Consider the following 24,390-nt stretch of genomic DNA (forward strand, 5'->3'; position numbering starts at 1 on the left):
GTCATTTTTTTAATTAATGGGACCATAATTTTCCAAAAAGAATATTATGACATTAGAAATGAGACTTTAAACTAGTGACTGGAAGAAGAAAGTATTCATGACCATGTTTATTAAGGTAATACAGTCTAGGTGAAGTTGGGCCAAAATACATGGGCCTCTATGGAGCTATGGGGCTTTTTGGGTCCAGTCCAGCGCCATAACAGGCCATTATATGAACTACCGATTTCAAATGAGGCTTCACGAAATATCTGGCTGACTGCCCCCCTGGTTTGTGCATACCACGTTTTGGCTGATTTGAGTGGCTGACCATGCACGGAATAAGTTGATGTATGATGATGAGAGCGCCCCTCACGTGTTATTTTTTTCCTTTGGATTTTGTTGTATAGGGAGAAAAATCACACTTGTGTGAAGTGAGCAGCGCTCTTATCATCACATTCCATTCTCAGCCAATCAGCTGAGCACATTCCGTGTGCAAATACAGACACGCATACACAAAGCTGTGCATATAAGGAGCGCCACTCAAAAATAAGAATTTGTATTACATTTTGTAAAAAGCAGTATTGTTTTTGTCGACTAATACTAAGACCAAAAATGTTCGTCGACTACCTTTTTTCACTGACGAAAACTAAATGGGAACTAAATGAAAACTAAGCTATGATGACTAAAACTAAGACTAAATGTATTGACAATTTTGTCAACAAAAACTAGACTAAAATGCTATTAAAGGGACTAGTGGACAAGAGATCCAGTAGCCTATAAGTCATTTTACATTTGGTTGCATGCTGAAAATAGCAAATCATTAGGTCATTACGACGGCATCAAGGCCCGCCAAAATACATTTTAGTCGACTAAATCAACTAGATTTAAGTCGACAACTGTAGATTTAAGTCGACTAAAATCTTATGATATTTAGTCGACTAAAAGTAGACTAACACTAAAACATTCCAGGTGACTGAAACTAAATAAACTATTCAAGAGACTATGACTATAAAACTAAAATCTAAATTTGCTGCCAAAAACAACACTGGTAACAGGTTCTGGGCCTGCCTACAAACAATGCCTACAATTTAAGAAATGGGAGGACACTCACACAACCTGTGAGTCACACGCCAAAGGAACCAGATGTCATCCCTCCCAAGAGCTTCCAAGTTTTACCAGAAAACAATTTACACATCAAACAATAAATAAAGTGTCTGTTACACTTTTGTTTTTGCTTTGTTTGATGTGTCTTGATGTGTGCTGATTTGTTTATAGAGCTGTCCTCTTGAATTGTAAGAACCATAATTCATATTGTTACGCAATTATGTTTTCTAAAGAAACTTGAACTTTAATCTATTGTTCTCAGAAGATGCACTCTGTTGAGGACAAAGAACGACAGGCCCAGCCCACTGTCCTCTACCACCTCACTGTGTGATAGGATGAGCTGTGTGTCCTGACCATAGACTGACTGACTGCTGTGTCTCAGGAGGACAGTAGAGATGTCCCTGCGGTCTGTGACAGTCAGAGACAGAGTCACCGCCTGGCCTGCTGCAGTGCTGCTGCTACTCTGTCCAGTATTAGTAAGTCATCTTGATCTCCACTAGATGGCGGCATTTCTATATAAACGGATCACCCAGGGTACTTTTAGTTCAATGGCCATAATTACAGCAGTTACAGCGCCTATCTGAGCCCGGCCGAGATGAATTCCTGATGCTTTCACAAACCTGTCATACTGCACTGCATTTAGACTATCACATTCTGCACGAGACTAGATGAGTAATAGCTGCATGGCTTCCTGAATATCGACATCTCTATATAGCAACAGGCGCCCATGGGTTCGACAGTAACATAACATAAATGATGGGGCTAAGAAAATACATTATAATTTTGTATTATGTAATATTCTACACGAGTGAAGACTAGGCTACAACACATCCAAATGTATGCATAATGTAGGATAATCAAAATGAAATGTGAATAAGTCTAAAATTCGTAATTCCACTGTGTTGTATAGGCTAATGTAGTAGGCCTATATACATGGACATTTGCGACTGTCAGCTCAGCTGTCTCAGCTGTTGCTGGAATATAGGCCTAGTTTCATTTTTCATGTTGGGCGTTAATAGCCTACAGCCCTACACAAATCAGTGTAAAAAAAATAAAAAAAATGACATATATCATCATGCAAGGATTGCAAGCTATACTGACAGATTAATAATATTGCTTTTACTCTGAAAATGTGCTGACTATAGGCTATAGCCTATATATATATATATATATATATATATATATATATATATATATATATATAGGCTATATGTATACGTATTTAAGCTAGTGGACAATTTTTACTTGACACAATTTGAGCGCGCGTGTGAGAGAGAGAGACCCTCTGGGCGGAGAGAGAGAGAGAGAGAGAGGGCGGGAGACTGGGAGAGAGAGAGAGAGAGAGAGAGAGAGAGAGAGAGAGAGATTATTTTACAGTCGCCCCGGTGGAAGCGTCATTGAAGAGCAGATTGGAGTTGGGTTTGATTTAAGGTCAGCGGAACAATAGGTTAGTTAGATCAACAGGTCGCAGTCTTCAATGACAATGAAACATTTCACTATAACTCTACATCAGATAAATCCCGCGTCTCTGTAGTAGGCTAGGCTAGAGTGCTTTTATTTACTTACCTGGCTGCATGCAGCGACACCAGTTGCGTAACTGTAACCTATTATTTCTGATGGATTTTCTTCACTGACGACTTCAACCTGATAACCAACACAAAGTAAGATGTTAAAATCGTATTTTATTTTGTTATTCCGTGTATTTATTTTATGCTTGTATATTCATGCGTAGACCCATGCTATGGGTTTCAAAAGTTTTCATGTTAAGGACCCCCACAATGGTATGGCTATTTGGCTACCATCTCAATTTTGGAAAGCAAAGATTTGAGTTAAAAAAATATATTCTCCTTAAAAATTAAAGATTGCACACATTATTCAAAAGTAGAAGATCTACAAGCTCACAGCGAGCGCTATGAGCTTATATAGCTGCTATTTTTGAATAGCCAAAAATATGTTTAAAGTGGTTAAAATATGATTGTGAAGCTATATTAACACATTATTGCTGGTATACCTCTCCAAGGACCCCAGACCAGTGAGTGACTGTGAGACCACACTTTGAGAACCACTGCTGTTGACTCTATATGAATGAGTGATGTAGAGGGCTTTAGCTCCAAAATAATTTGAGTTTAAACAACCAGGAAAAGAGGTACGAAATCCAAGTAATGGACAATCCATGTGCAAACACTCTTACATAATATGTAAGAGTGTTTGCACAAGAGCACTATATTATAGTGCTCTTTTTTAAAGGGTGACATTTTCAGTCAAAGAGACCAACCACATCAGACAAGAAACACAATGTAAAGGTTTTATGTTAAAAGTATGCTACAGAGATGGTGATGAATACGAAGATAATTAACACATGGCCAGGTCTTAATTAATTAATTAATTGATTGATTATTCCACCACTGCCAGTGTTTTTCAGTGAATACCCTTAATTTGAAGGCCACTTAAGACGTGATCCGGATGACATCTACCTCATCCACGTCCAGGTGGCCGGCCTTGACTCAACATCTCTGGTCCTACAGCGAGATTCATGCCATCCACCTCGCACTGGCATTGGAAAGGCAGGCACTACAGTGGTTCTCAAAGTGGGGTCCGTATGGTGGGGGTTCCAGCTTGTACATCTGCTTTCAGACATGACGTCATGTGGCTGTCTAAGTCCATGGACATGTATCAGCAAGTCCCCTGGTGGCTCAGGGGTAGAGTGGCTGGATCGTAACCGCAAGGTTGCCAGTTCGAACCCGGGCTCCCCCAGAGTTGGTGTCGAAGTGTCCTTGAACAAGACACTGAACCCCTAATTGCTCCTGATGTGGTTGGTGCCTTGCATGGTTTCCGCCACCATCGGTGTATGAATGTGTGTGTGAATGGGTGAATGTAATGCATAATCTATGTAAAGCTCCTTGGATAAAGGCGCCAATAAATGCACCATTGATTTACCCTAGTCACATCATGTGCTCCAATGTTGTTTGTTTAGACTCTAAACAAACATTGTAGCACATGATGTGACTGGGGTAAATGCACCATTTACCCCAGTCACATCATGTGCTCCAATGTTGTTTGTTTAGACTCTAAACAAACATTGTAGCACATGATGTGACTGGGGTAAATGGTGCATTTATATAGCGCCTTTATCCAAGGCATTTAGAGCACTTATGTCATAAGTCGTCTGCCAGCCAAGTCTCTGGACTTTAATGTTTGTGGCCCACATAAATTAATCTTGCACCCCTCACTTCACAGGAGTTGTAACAATAGGATTGTTTGGTTGTAGGTTTTTAACATTGTGATGATCACGTCCTATGGAACCTGAATAAAGTGTAAGCAGCTTGAATAATGCTTTAATCAGTGTGATTAATACAGTAAGTGTGGTTCCGCAGCCAAATTTATATCAACTTGACGTGTAAAAGTGTGAGAACCTCTGCGTTGCACTACAGACGTCAGACCTCTGCCGAAAGGAACAACTAATCTGCACCACCGGCGTTAGAATAACTCCAAAGCAGAGATCTCGGCGGTCTCTCTAAGAAGATGCCATGAATGTAGTGTCTATCAGAACAGGCGGAGAAAAGGAGAGCTTGGGAACCGATGTTGTTTACACACAATTTAGTGGATTTATTTCTTTTGTAAAAGTGAAAACCACTAAATATTACCAAATATTACCCCATTCAAACCTATTTAGGTATTTAGGTGGACATGTGTGCCTGAAAAGGAATCTTTGAAATGTTTCATAGTTTTAGAAATATAGTGCTTTCAAATTTGAGACATTTATAGGCAGATAGTGGCACTTCAAAAAATCACTTTCACCTAGAAACTCCATTCACACTTTGTAAAATTCAGCTTACTGTGGAGACACATGCTGGAACCTTTTACTTTTAAATGTTTTGTAGTTTCTGAGTTATTTAACTTAAACGCCCAATGCATTCTCAATGGCAATAGCACAAACATTGGCATGCTACATGAACCCATGACCCTCACCAGTCTGGACAACAACCCCCTTCCCCAAAGGTAGCTCCCTCAGAGGAGGGAGTTATGGCCAAATATCACAATGTGACAATATCATTATGCTTACAATATTAAGAATTCTGTTTTAAGTTAATAGTAGTGGTAAAATGTAAACTATATTTTTGGGGTAGTTAATCATTCAGTCTATCTACTATTGAGAGTATGTTCTCTCTTTAATTATAGCAGCAGTATTTATTTTAGAAGCTTAAGTCCTTGTATCAGTTAGTCTTGATTGATTGATTGATTGATTATATTATTAGACAATATCAAATGCAAAAAACAGTACATGGTACAGTCAAAAGCACATTTATCCAAAAGGATAGCACCGAAAAAAGACCTTGCGGTCTTGTTTCCATTCGGGTCCCAATGCATTCATTCACAATACAATGATGACATTAATTGAAGATACTAAAGTTCTCAACGGGCCCAAAAATTATGGCCCGACCCTACCCTAACTGGGTGGGCCCGAGGCTCGGCCCTACCCTAAAAATTGCCATAATGTTAAGCCCGAAGCCCGACAAAAGCCCGACAGGAAAAAAAGAGAGAGAAAAAAAAGCAGCACTAAATAGCAGCGCATGCAGCGGCGCCGTGTTTCAGTGTGAAAGTGAGAACGGAGATCAACGGATTAATCGAAATAAAGGATGTATGTAACTCACGTTAGAATAGGCTATTAATGTTCCATAACTTCCATTTCCAATCATTCTAATGGATTCCATACAGTGGTGGTGGTGACTGGTGAGTAAACACGAATAGCAGCTGCAGCTCCCTCCCTTAGTTTCCTCTGAAGTGAAGTTGCTTTACGTGTAGCTAAGTTATATATCACTGGATCGTTTGGTAACGTTGATTAATAATTAGGTTTTATTCATCGCAGCCAGCTGGGTTAACGAGACTCGGTGCAACATGACGAAAACCTGACGCTTCTTCAGCTGTGATAATCCGATTGATTTTATAAAATATTTAAGCATATGGCAACTTGGCAAGTTAACTGGTGGTTAGTAGCTCGTTTGGTGCGCAAACCAGAGGGAAACCAGCGGTAGCAAGGCACGCAAGTCTCTCACCGTCCACTGTTCTCTACTGCCTGCGCGCGGGGCAGGCTGCAATGCTGCCCTGGCCTCGTACACACATGCTGGACTGACATGATCTGTTCTGTCTGTTTCATGGCCGCCTCATTCTCAATGCTTTTCCAATGGAAGTCACATGGTTTGACATGTGTGTACGAGGCCTCCGAGTCTGAAATGCTAGTGCGATGCGACCCCCGTCTCCAGTCCTCCTCCTGTCACAAGTGAATCCCCTAGCGCAGCCCTCTTCATAATAAATACATACACGTATACACAATCACATTACACAAATAACAGAATTGCTATTTTTATTATAATAACACTTAAAAAAAAAAAAAAAAAAGAATAAAATTGCGGAAAATCACAGAGCCCGAGGCTCGGCCCGGCCCGACTAATTAGCATATTTTTTGGGCCCGGCCCGGCCCTAAAACGTCGGGTCGGGTCGGGCTTGGTCGGGCCTGGTCGGGTTCGGGCAGAGTTTGAGAACTTTAGAAGATACCTCAAAAAACATGAAAATTATTTACAGGTGTAAGTACGATGAATAGATTAGTAAAGATAATGAGATATACAGAAGGGGGCTGTAATGCAACTATTAAGGATGCAAACTGCCTTAATACCCCATGAAGAAGAAGGATCAGTAAATCTGTGATCCACATAATGGGTCTAGAGACAAAAAGCCAGACTGTCTATTAAGCCAGGCTTGCTGATCCCGGCTCGCCAAATCCACCAATTCTGAGCCTCGCTTGGCTTTAGTGGAATGGAATAAACCAGGCTGTAAAGATCAGGATTTTAAAAGCCTGGCTTTGGCCTAAATCCTGGATTAGTTAATCCAAGTTTCGTGAAACAGGCCCCAGGGTGCCAAACCCCTTTTCAACTAGGAAGGGTAAACCCCAGAACCTTCCATAACCTGAAACTGTCCAGAACTCGTGAAGTTCTGTCATGGCTTGTACGTTTACGTTAGACAAAACAGGAAAGGGCGCACACCAGTGTTGGTGAGGTGCTGGCCTAAGGCAGTAAATAAGTAAAAAAGAGAAAAAGGCCGCACACTCGTAGCCATGATGCTGTATTTTTATTAGTAACTAACGTTTCGGCCTTTCAGCCTTCTTCAGGGAATACACAAGCCATATGACAAACACACACTTATAGGGGAGCAACAACAGGTGGATTCCATAGGGGGTGTGGTCGTTTTTCCTGATGACGACCACACCCCCTATGGAATCCACCTGTTGTTGCCCCCCTATAAGTGTGTGTTTGTCATATTGTGTATTGTGCTTGTGTATTCCCTGAAGAAGGCCGAAAGGCAGAAACGTTGGTTACTAATAAAAATACAGCATCGTGGCTACGAGTGTGCAGCCTTTTTCTCTTTTTTACTTGTACGTTTACGTTTCCATTAATATCTAGAACTGGGAATGTAGCCTATACATCATTAAAAAAAAGAAACATGAGGAAAGGAAAAGAAAGGAAAAATTGCTGATCTGCAAGCTCACGACACATTGCATTGCAACGTGTTGTTTGCAATTGTACTTAATGTGGCTTTATATGAAGATGAAGTTTGTAATTATAAACTTCTGCTGCTCCTGAGCGTGTGGTCTGTTTCTCTGCAGTCAGACACAGTAGCTTAGGCCTCGTTCGCAAAGCAACGGTTAGGGATTCATTGAAAGTAATAGGCTAGTAAAACATAGGAGTAGCTGCACTTCAGGTCAGTTAAAAGAACAGAACCAATTCAACGTTCTACCAGCCGGGCTCTGAATGCACACGTAAAACACAAGCACACGATGGCCAGGAGACAGTGCAGCAGGTGTCTCTATTCTCCCCTCACCAGCGGAGGGCAACGAGGCGCGGAAGGGGCTGCTGTCGCTAGTCTGGCTTCTACTCATGTGGCGAACCCGGTGACCGCGTCATTGCCCATGCCGTCATCGTCGATGTTAACTACAGAAGTGCACCACAGTGAGGGGAGCGCTCGCCAAGCCGTCTCTCCCGTAGTCTCAGTCGGGCGGGCCAAGCTGAAGAGCTATACTTAAAACTGTTTCTTGAAGGGTGTCCAAGCCCTCGATGACTCTGGGACTTCTCTTTCAGCCTGGTCTGTACCAGCTGACCCTTGCTATGACTCTGGCTTCTCCATCGGCCAAAGGGCTGTGGCAGTTTAAGGTCATGCCCTTTGGCCTCCGGAACGCCACCGGCCACCTTTGTTGGAGTGTGCGGCTGCGCGTGTGTGCGAGTGTGTGCACTGTGCACGCGCGTGTGTGTCCGTCCGTCCGTGTACAGCTAAGCTCCAGCACCGTTGGCCTGGTCGATGCCAAACTGTGCACACACACTCCCTGGATGCCAAATCCGAACCTCTGCCCCAAATCTTCCAGAACGGCCTGTTATAACGCCACCACAAGCCCAATTTTATCCGTTTTGAACAAAAATGCCCCTAATCATGATCACAGCGTTCGATTTCCATGGAAATTTGCATGCACATTCCCACTAGGGCATAGTAATATAGATAGATATATTTCAAATCAGCCCCATGGTGCCGCTATAACAGGCCAATTTGTTTTTTACTGCACTGATCTGTGTGCGATCTTGTATGTGCTCTCCTTAGAGGCCAAGGAAAACCCTTTGCATTGCATTTTTCACTGCCTTTTATATCGCAGGAGGCTGACATTGTAAAAAGAAAAAAGAAAATTTAAATGAAATTACTCCTTCATATTTGATTCACTCAAATGATTGTGCTGCTGTATTAATGGAATCCCCCCCAAGGACCCCTGGGTGTCCCTGGACCCCACTTTGAGAACCACTGCTGTAGGCAATGGTAGCAGTGTGGTGTGGATTTTAGGATTTTAGCCCCGATGCAAGCTTCATATCAACATAGGTTGTAATGGGTAATTTTACTTATTGCAAGCTATGAAGATGTAGTTTGTAATTTTAGTTAATGCAGCTTTATGTGAAGATTGTTTGAACTGAAGTGCAACTTTATATTATAAATAATATAAATTATTAAGATGATGCTACTAGTTTGTTATTGTAATGGCTGTTGCTGAGCATTTGGTCTGTATTTCTCTCCGGTCAAACATGGTATAAGTTAGGCCTCGTTCGTACGAATCGTACCTCTCTCAAAAATGTCATGCAAAGCAGTTAGGGATTCATGGAAATTATAGTAAAAATAGGAGTAGCCGCACTTCAGGTCGCTTAAGTTAAAACCCCAAATCACCAGAAAAATACAGAGGACATGACTTCAGTGTCCTCAGTGGTCGCTACGGACATGAATGGTAGGTTCTTCCGGGAATACAGGGCTAGATGATAGATAAAATGTGCCAATCCCTCTCAAGAACATGTCAAACTGACTTTTCAGGATTCACTGCAAGCTCACTGCAAGGCGTTGTGAGCTTGTATGTAGATCATTACAGTATTTTCGGCACAGAGGTTTGTTGGTGTGGAGGGGAAACAGTTTAAGGCCAGTGGTTTAAATGTCTGAAAATACATTAGATAGATAGATAGAAAAGAAGATTAACAATACATTCTTCATGTTTTTCAGGGGGCAGTCATTATGACATTCTCTCTGGTCGTCCTCCCTGTGTTGCTGTTCATCTCTGGATGCTGTGGCTTAGATTTCCATTACCATGACAGCCTGCAGACAGAGCGCTACCTACTGGACATCAACACCACCTTCCCTGATATCACGCACCTGTACAGCATAGGACAATCAGTACAAGGTACGCATGCAAGCACGCACACACAAAAGAAAGAAAGAAGCTGTCCTCTGTTTCAAACAATGTTGTAGGTTACAGACAAACACAACAATCGGTTTTAATGGGTTAAAAAAAGGTGCAATACTGAATTCCATCAAACAACAAATAGTGGGAAATGCTGCATATTGTGAATTGTAATTGTATGATTTTGCTCAAAATGACATACTGATATTTTGTTTTACAAACATAACCATGCTTGGAACGATTAAATGATTCCTAGAAAATGTAATGATATAGACCTTGAAGGGTTTTTTGCATCTACAATAGGCTACAGGCCTATAGCATGTGTGTCTGACAAAATGACAGCAGGAGGAGTTAAGAAGCTCTAATCTGTAATCCAGGACAGTTTAATCTGCCTAATCTGTCACTACTAGTCACACACACCCATACATACATAATACTGTGGGCGCCACTGGACAACGATAGGCAGGAGACATAGCAAGCTTTGCCTACTCGGGCATTTATTGAGGAATTGGTTCAGTTGTATACGTTCAATGTCAAATGAAATCCAGCACACACACACAGCTGGTTAACTCAGGTCCTTCCTATTTCCAGGGTACAGTATAACAGTCTATAGTTTTCCTCTCCCTCCTATTCCTTCAGGAGTAATATGATCTGGGTTCCTCTTCAGGATCTCTCCATCCCGGGGTTGCCTGTGTAATGAGAAATGCGATTATTACAGAGTCTGAACAAGTGGCAACAGTGAGGGGATGTGTGTTTGTGTGGAGACCTACCGCCAGATTGCCACGTCAGTGCTCCCTCCGTGAGTCAGTGGAGAATGAGGCGGAGCGTTCCTCTGTCTCCTACCTTTCAAACCTTACGCGCGCAGCGCGGCTGTTGCGTAATTGCTTTGATTGAGGAGGAAGACGGGTAGGTACGTGTGGTCAATCACGTGACCCAGGGCGGGTCGCTGTCTTCTGAGCTGTGCTCCGCCTCTGACGCTCCACTGACTCTCGTTGGGGTGGCGCTCTGACGGCCCGCTGTCATATCACAATACATATATGACACACACACACAAGCTAATCATAGTTAAGCTTGGATGCCAGCTGGTGTGTGTGTGTGTGTGTGTGTGTGTGTGTGTGTGTGTGTGTGTGTGTGTGTGTGTGTGTGTGTGTGTGTGTGTGCGTGTGCGTGTGTGCGTGTGTGTGTGTGTGTGTGTGTGTTGTTTATTACGGATCCCCATTAGTCCTCACTACAGTGAAGACTACTCCTCCTGGGGTCCAAACACTCATACAATCAAATTAAAACATAATACACTGTAATTCTGTCGTTAAAAACAAAACAAAACAAAAATAATTTAAGCTTTCAGTCTTCATGCATTCTAGAAAATATATTACATTACAAATGTACAAACTAAACATTGTATATCCTATTATTAATAATTGAAATCAAACACTCACCAATCTAACTAAAACATTTCTTTCATAATCACTGCTGCCTTCAATTTCTTTTTAAAGCTTGTTTTATTCTCTATGTTTATAATATGTGGCGGGAGCTCATTCCAATATGCTCCTGCTCTATACTGTACATTTACATTACTGTTCTCTTAAGTGCATTTGTTCTAGGTATTAAAGGTGGAGTAAAGTGACGACCAATAGCCTGTCTGGTGGGCGGTGGCATAGCTATGTCTAGTATTGGTGGGTTGTATCTGTAGAAACAACTGTGTAGGTTTACCAGAATGATATATATTAAACAGAAATGTCACAAGGCTACAAGCCAACCTTTGATCCACTCTCATCCATGGACCATGACAGGGCAGCATGCATCCACTCAACACTAAGTTCTCCCAGAACAGTGCGTGTGCGTGTGCGTGTGCGTGTGCGTGTGCGTGTGCGTGTGTGTGTGTGTGTGTGTGCGTGCGTGTCTCTAATGATACTCATTGTCTTGTGTCTCTAGGTAGAGAGCTGTGGGTCATGGCTGTGGGTACAAATCCCAGACAACACACAGAGGGAATTCCCGAGTTCAAATACGTTGCTAACATGCATGGAAATGAGGTGTGTAAACGCACACACACACGCACGCACGCACACACGCACGCACGCACACACGCACCTGGACGCCCTGGGCAGCGCCCTGGACAGCGTGTGCACACAGTACAGACAGGCAGGGGCGGGTCTTTATATGCAACCCTATTGGGGTTTTGAATGACTCGCTACCGCTGCTACTAATGAAAGGTCTGTACCTTTCTGGTCAAACAGAGTCAGGCTGCTGCTATTGTGCATGTTGGCTCACTGGAAACTCTGCTACACCAGTGGGTCTCAAAGTGTCCTTGACTGGATGTGTAACTATAGAGTTGTACCTTTTTTTTCAGACAGAGTACGAGTACAAGTAGGCCTTACTTATTTTTAGTACTGGCCGATACCGAGTACCGATACAAGTACTTTCTTTTTGTTGAGTAACCACTTATTTGAGCCCCTTTTTCTCATAGATGCAGACTGATCTCCGATCTCACTTGTCAGTTGTCATTTAAGCTTGTAGATCAGCAGTTTTTGGCGATCTGCTGCAGTGTTGGATCAGACTTCCTCCCGTTGCATTCGTTCAGCCTAGTGTCAATTGGATGTTTTGGTACTCGGGTCAAAGTATCGGGGCCGGTTCCGAGTAACCGATACCAGTATCGGTATCGGAACACCTCTATGTGTAACTCTGAGATGTGTACACTCCCAGCGTGTTTGAGAACCACTGTACACTAAATGGAACAGAGCATTAATCATAGTAGTAGTAGTAATATCATCTGTATAACACCTCTGAAGGAAGTAGGGAAGTGGCCCGGAAGTAGGAAGAGTAATGCTGTGTGCATAGAGCCCATTGGTATGGAATATTAAAACTGTGTAGAGGGAGTAACAAAAAGTTTGTGTATAGCAGAAAATGAAAAATGGCAGTCAATCTACTGAGGCAGATATAGGGAGTTGGCCGACTGACTGAGTGCACTAAAGATTAGGCGCTGATTTGGAGAATGGTTTGCGAGATCACAGATATAAAGTACAGAGCTGAGTTGTGAGAAGAGAAGGGCTTAATGAATAACAAACCTCCTGAGAGAAACGTAGAAGGGTGGGAACGCTGGAGGCGGGGTGTGTGTGTGTGTGTGTGTGTGTGTGTGTGTGTGTGTGTGTGCATGTGTGTGTGTGTGTGTGTGTGTGTGTGTGTGTGTGTGTGTGTGTGTGTGTGTGTGTGTGTGTGTGTGTGTGTGTGTGTGTGTGTGTGTGTGTGTGTGTGTGTGTGTGTGATGACAGGAAAGCCAGAGGCGGTACTAGTTTTAGCACGCTGCTGTTTCCATTCTTGTGTATATATGTTGACTGTGTGTGTGTGTGTAGGTTGTCGGCAGGGTGTTACTCCTGCAGCTGATCGAGCACTTGGTCCAGGGTCACCGCGACAACGACCCTGGATTGTCACAGTTACTGAACAGTACCAGGATTCACATCATGCCCTCCATGAACCCAGATGGCTTTGAGGCCTCGGACACTCACTGTGTGTACAGCCAGGGCAGGTATGCACGCACGCACACACACACACACACACACACACACACACACACACACACACACACACACACACACACACACAGTTTATGGAGTTCTTTGGTACTTTTTGCCCATTTTCAACCAATCTTTTTCCTCTAAATGCTCTTCAATAATGTTCATTATTGTACCATTTTTGTCTAACCTCATGTGTGTCTCAGAGGAGGGCTGTGGACAGTTCAGAAACCCCCCTGCCAGTGACAACATCGATGGGGAATCCAAGCTAATAGAAACTGGAATTGTACAGTAGCATGCTATAATGGAAGCCATTGTTCTCCCGTTAACTCACCTGTCGCCAATTGCGCCTTTTGGCGCCTTTTTGGATATCAATTGATTACGGTGATAAACTGCGTCCAGTATGCCCTCATAACACTCTGTTGAAAAAATCAGAAAAAGTCTGTTGAAAAAATGGAAATTTCACTGGCTTATGCTGTCTATGGGGACGCAGCTTTTTGAACGCTAATATCTCAGATTGTTTTGATTGCGGGTTTCTGAAGTGTCCACAGCCCCCCTGTATTTCCCCCGGATACGATATATTTTTGACCAATCACATTCACGCAGATTTGTAAAGTATCAACGTCATTTCCAAATCCTGCAACTTCCGCCCAAAGAAATGATAGCGTCTACAGTGTACTGTAGGTCTTGCCCAGCGTGCCCTATGAGGCATATACCGAGTAGAAAAAGGGGCAGGCCCGTCTAGAGTTTGAATGTACCAGGTGGGCCTGTTGAGAACTTACCGGCCATAATTTTATAAGGAGCATGTATTGAGTGTACAGGGCTTGATGAGGCCAGATCAACATATGGAATGTCAGAACAGGTCAGCTCCATACAGTATATGGATATCTATGGGTGGTAGCGGGGACATTCTCTTGAGTGTACAGGGTTTGATGAGGGCCCAGGTAGGGCCAGGCTTTGATTTTCGGGCCTGTTGAGAACTTTTCGTCGGCTGCCTGGTGCGGCTGAACTAATAACTTTGGGGCAGGCCCGTCTAGAGTTTGAATGGACCGGTGGGCCTGTTGAGAACTCTAGTTTTCGTCGGCTGCCTGGTGCGGCTGAACTAATAACTTTGGAGCAGACCCGTCTAGAGTTTGAATTGAGGTATAAGTCAAAAGGGCGACATCGAAGAGGAAGGATGGATGGGGATTCGGGAAGGATCAACAATATTGATGGCATCAGGGATCTCCTTAAATGCGACAGTAGGTCACATTTACCATGACGTCACGTGATGTCACGATGACCTGGGCACCATATATAGTGGCTGAAGTCACGTGATGACACAATGACTTGGGGGCTACACACTGACTGGAAACACAAGATTCCATAGTAAATGAGCATTAGTGAGGAGAGGACCAATCATATGAAGATGAAAATGAAGTGAAAATTCGTCCTTTAAAGGGACCTTTCACCACTGGTAGAAACTGCAGTCACTCAATGTTAATAGTATTTGTAGTAGATAAATAAAAAAATAGCAGATCTACAAGCTCATAGTGCGGCACTCGATCTGCTATTTTTGAAAAATCATGAAAATGTGCCTCAAATCTTTGAATATATATTGTTACAGAGTGAATGTTTTTAACTCAAATCTTTCCCTGGTCCCTGGTCCCTGGAACAACATATTTTGACATGAAAAAGGTTGAGCACCACTGACATAGAAACATAGGTTTTTCAGAAAACTGTTAGAAGTCTTTTTCTTAGAATTGGCCTCAGGTCTAAAGGGGTTGGTCGAACTTGTGACACGGTAAGCCTCACTGAGTCGGTGCCAGTGAAATACTACTTATTAGGAGGACGGAACGTGACAACAGAGAATGATGTCTCTTATTCACAAAGTCCTGTGTGTGTGTACAGTATGTGTGCGCCTGTGTTATGTGTGCGCCTATGTATGTGTCGGGACATGTTGTGTGAAGTGATGTAGGGATGTTTTGACGTGGCTAACACCACTTGCTCACACGCACGCACGCACGCACAAGCACACACACACACACACACACACACACACACACACACACACACACACACACACACACACACACAGAAAGAGACCTGTTATTTCATGGTCTGCTGCTTCATCAGATAGTTTTTTTATCATTGGAAAAGAAATGCTATTTATTCTCTCGCGGTCTCTGTCAAGGTTCAGGGTGTTTTACATATGGCACAACACATCTGTAAAGCACCATCGCAGACAGTGACAGTTTTGTAGTTCATTTCTTAGATTTTTCAAAAATAGCAGACCTACAAGCTCGTAGTGCGCCACTCAGTGGCGCGCTATGAACTTGTAGATCTGCTATTTTTCAATGGCTAAAGCATAACGCATAATGCTAACACCAAAAGGGGTTCCCACCCAAAATGGGTTAAGCATTATGTTATACTTTAGAATAGATATTGAAAAATAGCAGACCTACAATCTCATAGAGTGGCACTGAGTGCCGCACTGCGAGCTTGCAGATCTGCTATTTCTGAAAAACCGTGAAAAGGTGGAGCAAATCTTTGTCTTTGAATATATATTCTTTCACAGCAAACGTTTTTAACTCAAATCTTTGCTTCTGGGGCCGCCTTAACAACAACATATTTTCAGCCAATTACATTTCTGGGGTCCTTGACATGAAATAGTTTGAGACATAGAAACATAGGTTTTTCAGAAAACTGTCGGTTCAGGAATATAAAGACATATCACATGTTGTTTTCTAATCACTTGTTTTTCAATGTGCACACTGTCTACATTTATTGAAGCATCTAAACAGCGCCAGAATCGTGGGATTTGGTAATCGCGATACTTTGGCATGTTCAGCAACATACTTTGAGCTCTTTAATACCCCATTAAACATATATACAGTGGCACACATTAAAAAAAATCCCAACAGAAAACAATGTGTGATGTCTTCTTCCTGGGCCCAGTCTTTTATAAAGGTCTCAATAGTTCAGAAATGGTGTTTGTGGCCCCTATCGGTCTGGGCACCTAGGCTGCAATGTACTGTAGCCTGGTTCGAGTCACGAAAAAAAAAGGAGTTTGCTTCCCCGAATCTGCCGGCTCGAATTGCTGGATAGAGAAAATGATGATGACCGTAGCTTCTTTTTAATTACCTTGATAGGAGGTGCTGCTGATGCCAATTAGCACCACCTGGGCTCAAGTCAAGGATCTGGTTGCAGTCCTAGATCTGGACTGTAATCACTGAACAGCTTTCTCACATGCTACACGTATACTCTAAACTCATGCCATTTATTATTCAGTGACAGGATGTTCCCTAGATTAACTTGGACGAGGAAGCCGCCTTTCCCCCCACAGCTTTGTGTTTCCTTAACCTGATCATTTCCATGTCTCTTCGTAGCCCCGTTGGCAGCGCCATGCGTGATCAGGCAATCTTATCTTATCTAAAGATAGTTTGTGTGATAGCCGTTGATTCCCCCCCTTTCTCTCTGCCCCCTCCCCTCTTTCCATCTATTCATCTCCATCTCCATCTCTCTCTCTCTCTCTCTCTCTCTCTCTCTCTCTGTCTCCCCCCCCCGATCTCTTTCTCTCTCTTTCAGGTTTAATCACAACGGTGTGGACCTGAACAGGAACTTTCCGGATTTCTTCGCCGGTCACAGACTGCGCCGACAGGGTGGGGAGGGAAGAGAGCTGGAGGTATAGAGGCTATCTATGACACGTGTGTGCGTGTGTGTGTGTGTGTGTGTGTGTGTGTGAGACACAATCTCATATGATAACATGTCTCCCCCCCAACCTCATGACTCACACCTCATAACAACCCCTCCCCTTACTGTATCTACTCATACCAACCACTGAGGTATATATCAATGTTGTCGGGCAGAAACCTCTTATCTCCATATTCTAACTTTTTGTGTTTTTCCGTACATTAACGGCACGCCCTACGTAATCACACTACACTACAGCGTCACAAGCTTGTAGATCCGCTACTTTAACTACTTTGGAATTTGAATCCTGAAAAGTAGCAATTTTGGACATATGAGGTTTCTGCCACCCGACAGAGACAATATGTGTACTGTACCATGCCATATCTTTATAGATCTGCCATTTTCAACAAAAGAAGTGTAATATTTGGACGATTTGTTTTTTGAAACGTTTTTCAAAGGGAGGTTAGGAACAAATACACATTTTATGTGGGGGTCCATAACATGGAAATATTTGAGAACCACTGGTTTAAATAACAATACAAAAATGTGGAAGCAAGCCCAAATAAGCAAATACACTAAAGGAACAAGACCACCCCCACAAGACCCCCCCACACACACACACTCTGTGTGATGGTGTTGTGTGTCTGGTGGTGATGTACCACTCTGTGTGATGGTGTTGTGTGTCTGGTGGTGATGTACCACTCTGTGTGATGGTGTTGTGTGTCTGGTGGTGATGTACCACTCTGTGTGATGGTGTTGTGTGTCTGGTGGTGATGTACCACTCTGTGTGATGGTGTTGTGTGTCTGGTGGTGATGTACCACTCTGTGTGATGGTGTTGTGTGTCTGGTGGTGATGTAACCCCCTGTGTGATGGTGTTGTATCTTTGAAGGTCCAGGCAATGATGGGCTGGCTGAACACGGAAAGTTTCGTTCTTTCAGCGAACCTCCACGGTGGAGCGCTAGTCGTTAGCTACCCCTATGACAACAGTAATGGAGGTATACACGCACGCACGCACGCGCGCACAGACACACACACACACACACACACACACACACACACACACACACACACACACACACACACACACACACACACACACACACACACACACACACACACACACACACACACACACACACACACACACACACACACACACACTGCATCTTACGTTGTCATGGTAATAAATGGACCAACACATACATCAGGGCTATTGATCGACATGACTCATTCAGGGCTTCTGGAATTGAGTTGAGTAATTTCACTTTAAAACACTTAACATCTGTTCTGGCTTCCCTCTTTTTGTGTGCACCCCAGACCGTTTTCAAGTTGCTTGATTCAATATTTAGATATTTGACATTCATTAGATCAGCTCACTTTTAAGCTCATCCAACTTCATAACACACTTTCCTGCTTCTGCTGACTGATATTGTCCTTTGCATTAATCTTTATTAATTAATAATGCATCGTGCTACTTCATGCGTATAATACAGATGTCATCAGCTCACTCTGCCGATTGTTTACAAACAGCCAGTGTCGATTTTGACAGCACATTTTTATTTTAGTTAGGTGATAGTCTCTTCGACTATACTAATACTGGATCTCTTGTCCACTAGTCCCTTCCTAACAGTTTTGTCTAGTTTTTAATTTGTTGACGGAATTGTCAATGTATTTCGTTTTAGTCATAGCTTAGTTTTCATTTAGTTTCCATTGCCTTTCTAAACACGTGATAGCTTGCGCTCTCTGCAGGGCGAGCACTTTAAATAGGGCTTCCTCCTTCATTGGATCTCTGCTTGTCATGCTGCTACACGCTGCTTCTGTTGCTCCAAATAACAACAACACGAGAAACTTTCAGCTTCCTGGGGGGCCTGGGGCTGTCTGTCTGTCTGTCGCGCAATGCACTGTGGGTAATGTAGGAAATGAGCGCACCGTGCCTTGGCTCGTTACATGAGCCGTTAGCATGACAAAGGCAAGGTTATAGTGGCGAACCGATCCTTTAAGTACAACGTTTATTTTTTTATTTTATTTTTGTCAAATATGTTTTTATTGAACAGATTATAAATTATTACAAACATTATGATATGAAATACTTTTTTTATGAAACAAAATGAAAGAAAAAAGAAACAAGACAAACTAGACAAAGTGCCAATCGGCACAGGTCTCCACCAGGGCAGGTCAGGTTGTGGCCTCATGGTGGCGCTATAACAGGCTGTTGAGGAAGATTTGGGCCGGAGGTTCGTGTTGGAGGGATGCAGGTACAATGTTTTTCCATGTGTGCATACATAAGTTGTATACAGATCGATGCAGTTATAGCTAAAAACAGGAATTGGCCTGTTATAGCGCCACCGTGAGGCTGATTTTGAGGAAAAAATTGTGGCATGTCGTCCTCGGCCTAGTGAAAATGTGCGTGTATAATTTAACGGAAATTGCACACTGTGTTTGTGATTTGTGGCCTTTTTTCGAAATGGACGAATCGTGTGAGCTTTGGAAGCCAATCTTAGCCAATCAGGATGGAAGATGGGAAATGGTGGCGCTCCGTGTTGATCACATGACTATGGAGATAGTGTATAACGATTTGCGTGAAATTTGGATAAAATCTGAAGGAGTAATAATAGAAAATGTGTTTTACATATGTGGGCCTCCTGGTGGCGCTATAAAGAGCAGATGTGAAAAATTCCAGGCAAAGGTTTTTCCTTGGCCTCTAGGGAGTTGGCATACAAAGTTATCCACAGATCCGTGCAGTTAGAGGTAAAACACTTTTCGGCCAGTTATAGCGCCACCTTGAGTCTGAGTTGAAATTGTTGATGTGGCATTTCGTCCTCGGCCTAGTGGGAATGTGGGTGCACAATTTCACGGAAATCACGCGATGTGTTCATGATTTGCAGCATTTTGTTTGAAACTGAGCACTCCTGTGAACTTTGGAAGCCAATCTTAACCAATCAGGATGGAGTGTGAGAAATCTGAAAGACCGGTTTCGTTGAATGGCTCTAGAGAGACTGTGTACCAATTTGCGTGATGTTTGGACAAAATCTGTAGGTGTACTGTGCAAAAACTTGTTTTGCACAAAGCGGCCTCCTGGTGGCGCTATAACAGGCCGTTCTGGAAAGTTTGGGGCAGAGGTTCATCGTTGGCATCCAGGGAGTGTGTGTGCAAAATGTGGCATCGACCGGGTTAACGGTGGCCGAGATTAGCTGCTCACGGACACACGGACGGACGGACACACGGACGGACACACGGACGGACGGAGTGCAAAACATACTCTCCCCACATGCCTTTGGCCTGGTGGAGACAAAAAGAGAAAGAAATCCCTTAACCCTCCCACCCATACTGCTCAGTGACACTGCATACTATAATAAGATGATAGAAAGCTCATGGAAAACATCTGAAAAGAAAATGGCGTACAGTCAACCATATCAATGGTATCCTGTCTATTAATCGTTTCTACTCAGGTAATGGACAAGGGGCAGCCAAACCTTATCAAACTGGCTCTCCCTGTTTATCAGGAAATACCTTATTCTCTCAAGATGAAGTGTACTAGTCATTTCATTTAACCAGTGCTTAAATGCAGGAGCCTCCTCCTTCTTCCAGTGTGTCAGAATTAGTTTTTCCGCTGTAATCAGACCATATGAGAAGAGTTGTTTCTGTGCTCTTGTCAACATAGGCATGGAGTCTGACAAACCCAGAGTTATTAGTACAGGATCGGGGTCAATATGAATATTCAAAATATCAGAGAGCGTCTCAAATATCTTAATCCAATATCTTTGTATCCGAGGGCAAAGGGCGAAGCTATGAAGAAGATTTGCATCTATTGTATTTCATTTGTCACAATGCGAAGAAATATCTGGGTATATGTTATGTAGTTTTAATTTGGAATAATGGAGTCTATGTATGACTCGAAACTGGATAAGGCAATGTCTGGAATTGATAGAGCACGCATTAATTTCTTCAAGGCTGTCTTCCCAGAGCTCGTCTGAAATTGAAGTCCCCAGCTAATTTTCCCATGCCAGCTTAATAGCTGATGTAGTAGGTAGGTTTGCCACTTGAAATGATTCATAAAGATGTGACACCCTCACGTCTGGTACTGTATTATTAAGAAGGAACCTATCTAGGGATGAAGGTGTAGCTCTCTCAAAAGTGGGAGAAAAGTTACGGATGTAGTTCCTAACCTGTAGAAACCTAAAAAGGTTACTCCTAGGGAGTCTATATTTTTCCTGCAGTTGAGCAAATGAGGCAAAAGTTCCACCCATATATAAGTCTCCAATTGTGCGTATACCCAAACCCTTCCACTGTGCAAACGTATCATCCAGTTGGGATGGTAGAAATGAGGGGTTATCAGCTATAGGGAGCAGAAAAGATAGTGAGTTGTTCCTAAAATATGTTTTGATTTGTTTCCAGATTCTTATCATACTGTGAATAACAAGGGATCCATTGTAAATGGATTTATCTAATTTCACGGGGGATAATATTATTGAACTTAAACAGTATGGGCGACATTTCTCCTGCTCCCATTGTAGCCAACGGGGAGGTTCAGCTGTGTTGTTTAACCAGGCCGAAATTGCTCTAACATTGGATGACCAGTAATATAGGCAGAAATCTGGCAGAGCAAGCCCACCAACCTGCTTCGGTTTACATAGATGGGATTTTTTGATCCTATGTTTTTTGTATTCCCAGATAAAGGGAAGGACCAACGTTTAGATTTCTAATCATATGCAGGTGTGTAGTGTACATGTAACAAACCGCCACAATTGAGAGCGGACGGATACATTTCTATTTTCATTGGTGGAAAGTAACTAAGTACATTTATTTAAGTAGCCTACACATTTGAGGTATAGGCTACTTTACTTGAGTATGTCACATTTTCAGTACTTTTACTTCTACTCTACTTTTACTTCTATTTGGTTAGTTACTAGTTACTTTGTAGATTTTGATTATTACCACTTCAGCACTATATACATTTCGGCCATTTGAAAATTGCTGATCTACAAGCTCACAATGCGTCGCGATGCAACGCATTGTGAGCTTGTAGACCGGCTATTTTAAAAATATTTTGTACTTCTACAATATGAGTACTTTTACTTTAAGTGCATTTTGATACCGATACTTTTGTACTTTTACTTACGTACATTTTGAATACGGTTAAGTACAACATTTGAGTACTTTTCCCACCACTGTCCCCGTGCAGGTGTTGAGTTGGTGGGCAGGGCCAGCGTTACCCCTGACAACGACGAGTTTGTTTACCTGGCCAAGGTGTTCTCCTACAGCCATGCCAGCATGCACCAGGGCAACCGTTGCCGTGACAACTTGGCATTCCCAGACGGCATCACCAACGGTTACCAGTGGTACCCTCTGTCAGGTTGGTGTCGTCGCTCATGAAGCTCATGAAAAACTGGAGAAAATATAAAAAATATAAAAATCACGGCACTCCATCTTTAATATTTTGGAGAATATTTTGGTTTGTGCACAACAGGCGGCAGCAGAGATATATATGCTTATATATGTTGCAGGTGGAATGCAGGACTATAACTACATTTGGGCCCAGTGTTTGGAGTTGACCCTTGAACTGTCCTGCTGTAAATATCCACCAGCCAATCAGCTTCCAGCTCTGTGGAAGGAGAACAAACAGGCTCTGCTGGATTATATTAAACAAATTCACCTAGGTTAGTGTCTGTCTGTCTGTCTGTCTGTCTGTCTGTCTGTCATTCAGAAACTGGGCGGGTGCAGTACTTAGTTTAGACAGTTTTTGGTTTAGACTAGTCATTGGTTAGACCAGTCATTAGTCCTACAACTACAACCTATCTCAAACCCTCACCCTAAACCTAACCTCCCACAGGGCAGCACACCTAAACCTAACCTTAACCCATGTCTAACAAATGACTAGTCTAAACTAAGTATGCACCCCAACTGGGCCACCTTTGTTGTTAATCAAAGTTCTGGAAAGGGTCTGAAACCCTAGAGCAACACTGGATCACTCATTAATAGTCAATGGTTAGCATAATGTTAGCTGATAGTGACGCCCCCTTTGTGTGTGTGTGTGTGTGACACACACACACACACACACACACACACACACACACACACACACACACACACACACACACACAACTGGCCACGGGTTAGTTGTTACCAGCCACATCGTGTGTTACCGTGTGTCTGTGCGTGCGCATGCGTGTCCATGTGTGTCTGTGTAGGATGGACATATGACCATTCTGTGTCTCTCTTCCTATCTAGGAGTCAAGGGTCGTGTGTTGTCATGGTCAGGTCTTCCTTTAGAGGGCGCTGTTGTCGAGGTTCTGGGCAGAAACAACCTGTTTCCATTTAAAACTGACAGGAGAGGAGAATATTACAGATTACTTCTTCCAGGAAGCTACACGTTCAGGGTAACGCACAAACACACGCAAGCAAGCACAAGCAAGCATGCACGCACATACAAATGGCTTTTCAGCCTGCAGCACACAAAAGCATCAAAAGAAGCAGATCCACAAACTCACGATACGTTTCAAGCTTGTAGATCTGCTACTTTTGCTAATTTTTATTTTTTTATCCTGGAAAGTAACTATTTTGGTCATATAGTGTTTCCACCCGACAGAATTTACCTTTCTGGTTAACACTTAAACAAACACAGAGGATTTTACAGTGTAGATTGGCAGGTAGTAAAATAAATAAATAATAATAATAATAATAATAAAATAAGTGTACCCTTCTGATGAAAAAGGTTGAGAGTCACTGTTGTGTTTGATTGACAGGTGTCATATCCTGGACATGACGTTCTGAGAGAGACACTGTCCGTCCCCTACGGCCCTGACGACTACTCAGCCCTCGTCCATCACTTCCGCTTGCGGAAGGCCGCCGACGTGGTGGCAAGCCACGCCCCCTCGCCTGGCCTAAGCCCCACCCCACTCCCTTGGACACCCGCGAATGGGCGGGGGGCCTTGTCTATACCCCACCTACTCTGGGTTGTGGGGGTTTGGTTTGGAGCGGGGCTAATTTAAATCTTCGCCGCAAGGACGCTAAACGTGCCAAATACCTCGGAAGACAAAACAAATATGTAATGAGATAAAAATACTGTGTGCATTATATGCATTGTATACATATTTATCCTTCGGAGAACGACACTGTCCGTCCCACAGCAGTCTGGGGGCACGCATGCACTTTCAGGGGGGGGGGGGGGGGGGGGGGAGGGAGGAGCCTCGCCTGTCACGCGGAGCCAGCGGAGCCTCCCTATTGGTTAATCAATCTGTCTGTCTCTCTTCTGCCCTTGCCCGCCGACACTCTGTGGCAATAGAAGTATATGACACATTTTGAATATAACTCTGGTATATCACAGACTTCAGCACCTGTGTTTAGATATAAAGTTTGTTATCAAACAGAGATGTTCT

The 24,390-nt window shown here is 43.1% G+C and overlaps 1 protein-coding gene across 3 annotated transcripts; it reads left to right on the top strand.

Annotated features, from left to right (window-relative positions):
• Positions 1 to 801: 801 nt before the first annotated feature.
• On the top strand, positions 802 to 24,129 carry cpm (carboxypeptidase M). Of its 3 annotated transcripts, none has more exons than XM_083757905.1 (10): positions 802 to 1,559; positions 9,658 to 9,835; positions 11,768 to 11,865; positions 13,183 to 13,355; positions 16,909 to 17,005; positions 17,904 to 18,009; positions 22,197 to 22,367; positions 22,519 to 22,671; positions 23,243 to 23,391; positions 23,758 to 24,129. In XM_083757905.1, exons 1-10 carry the CDS (start codon positions 1,479 to 1,481, stop codon positions 24,001 to 24,003), a joined length of 1,452 nt encoding a protein of 483 aa, XP_083614031.1. In that variant the 5' UTR covers positions 802 to 1,478; the 3' UTR covers positions 24,004 to 24,129. The 3 variants fall into 3 exon arrangements, with proteins under 3 accessions (XP_083614031.1, XP_083614033.1, XP_083614032.1); XM_083757906.1 differs by lacking the exon at positions 802 to 1,559 and adding an exon at positions 2,494 to 2,744; XM_083757907.1 differs by lacking the exon at positions 22,519 to 22,671.
• The last annotated feature ends 261 nt before the right edge of the window (positions 24,130 to 24,390 follow it).

The sequence above is a fragment of the Protomyctophum parallelum genome (assembly GCF_964188405.1).
Source record: "Protomyctophum parallelum genome assembly, chromosome: 22".
NCBI lineage: Eukaryota > Metazoa > Chordata > Actinopteri > Myctophiformes > Myctophidae > Protomyctophum > Protomyctophum parallelum.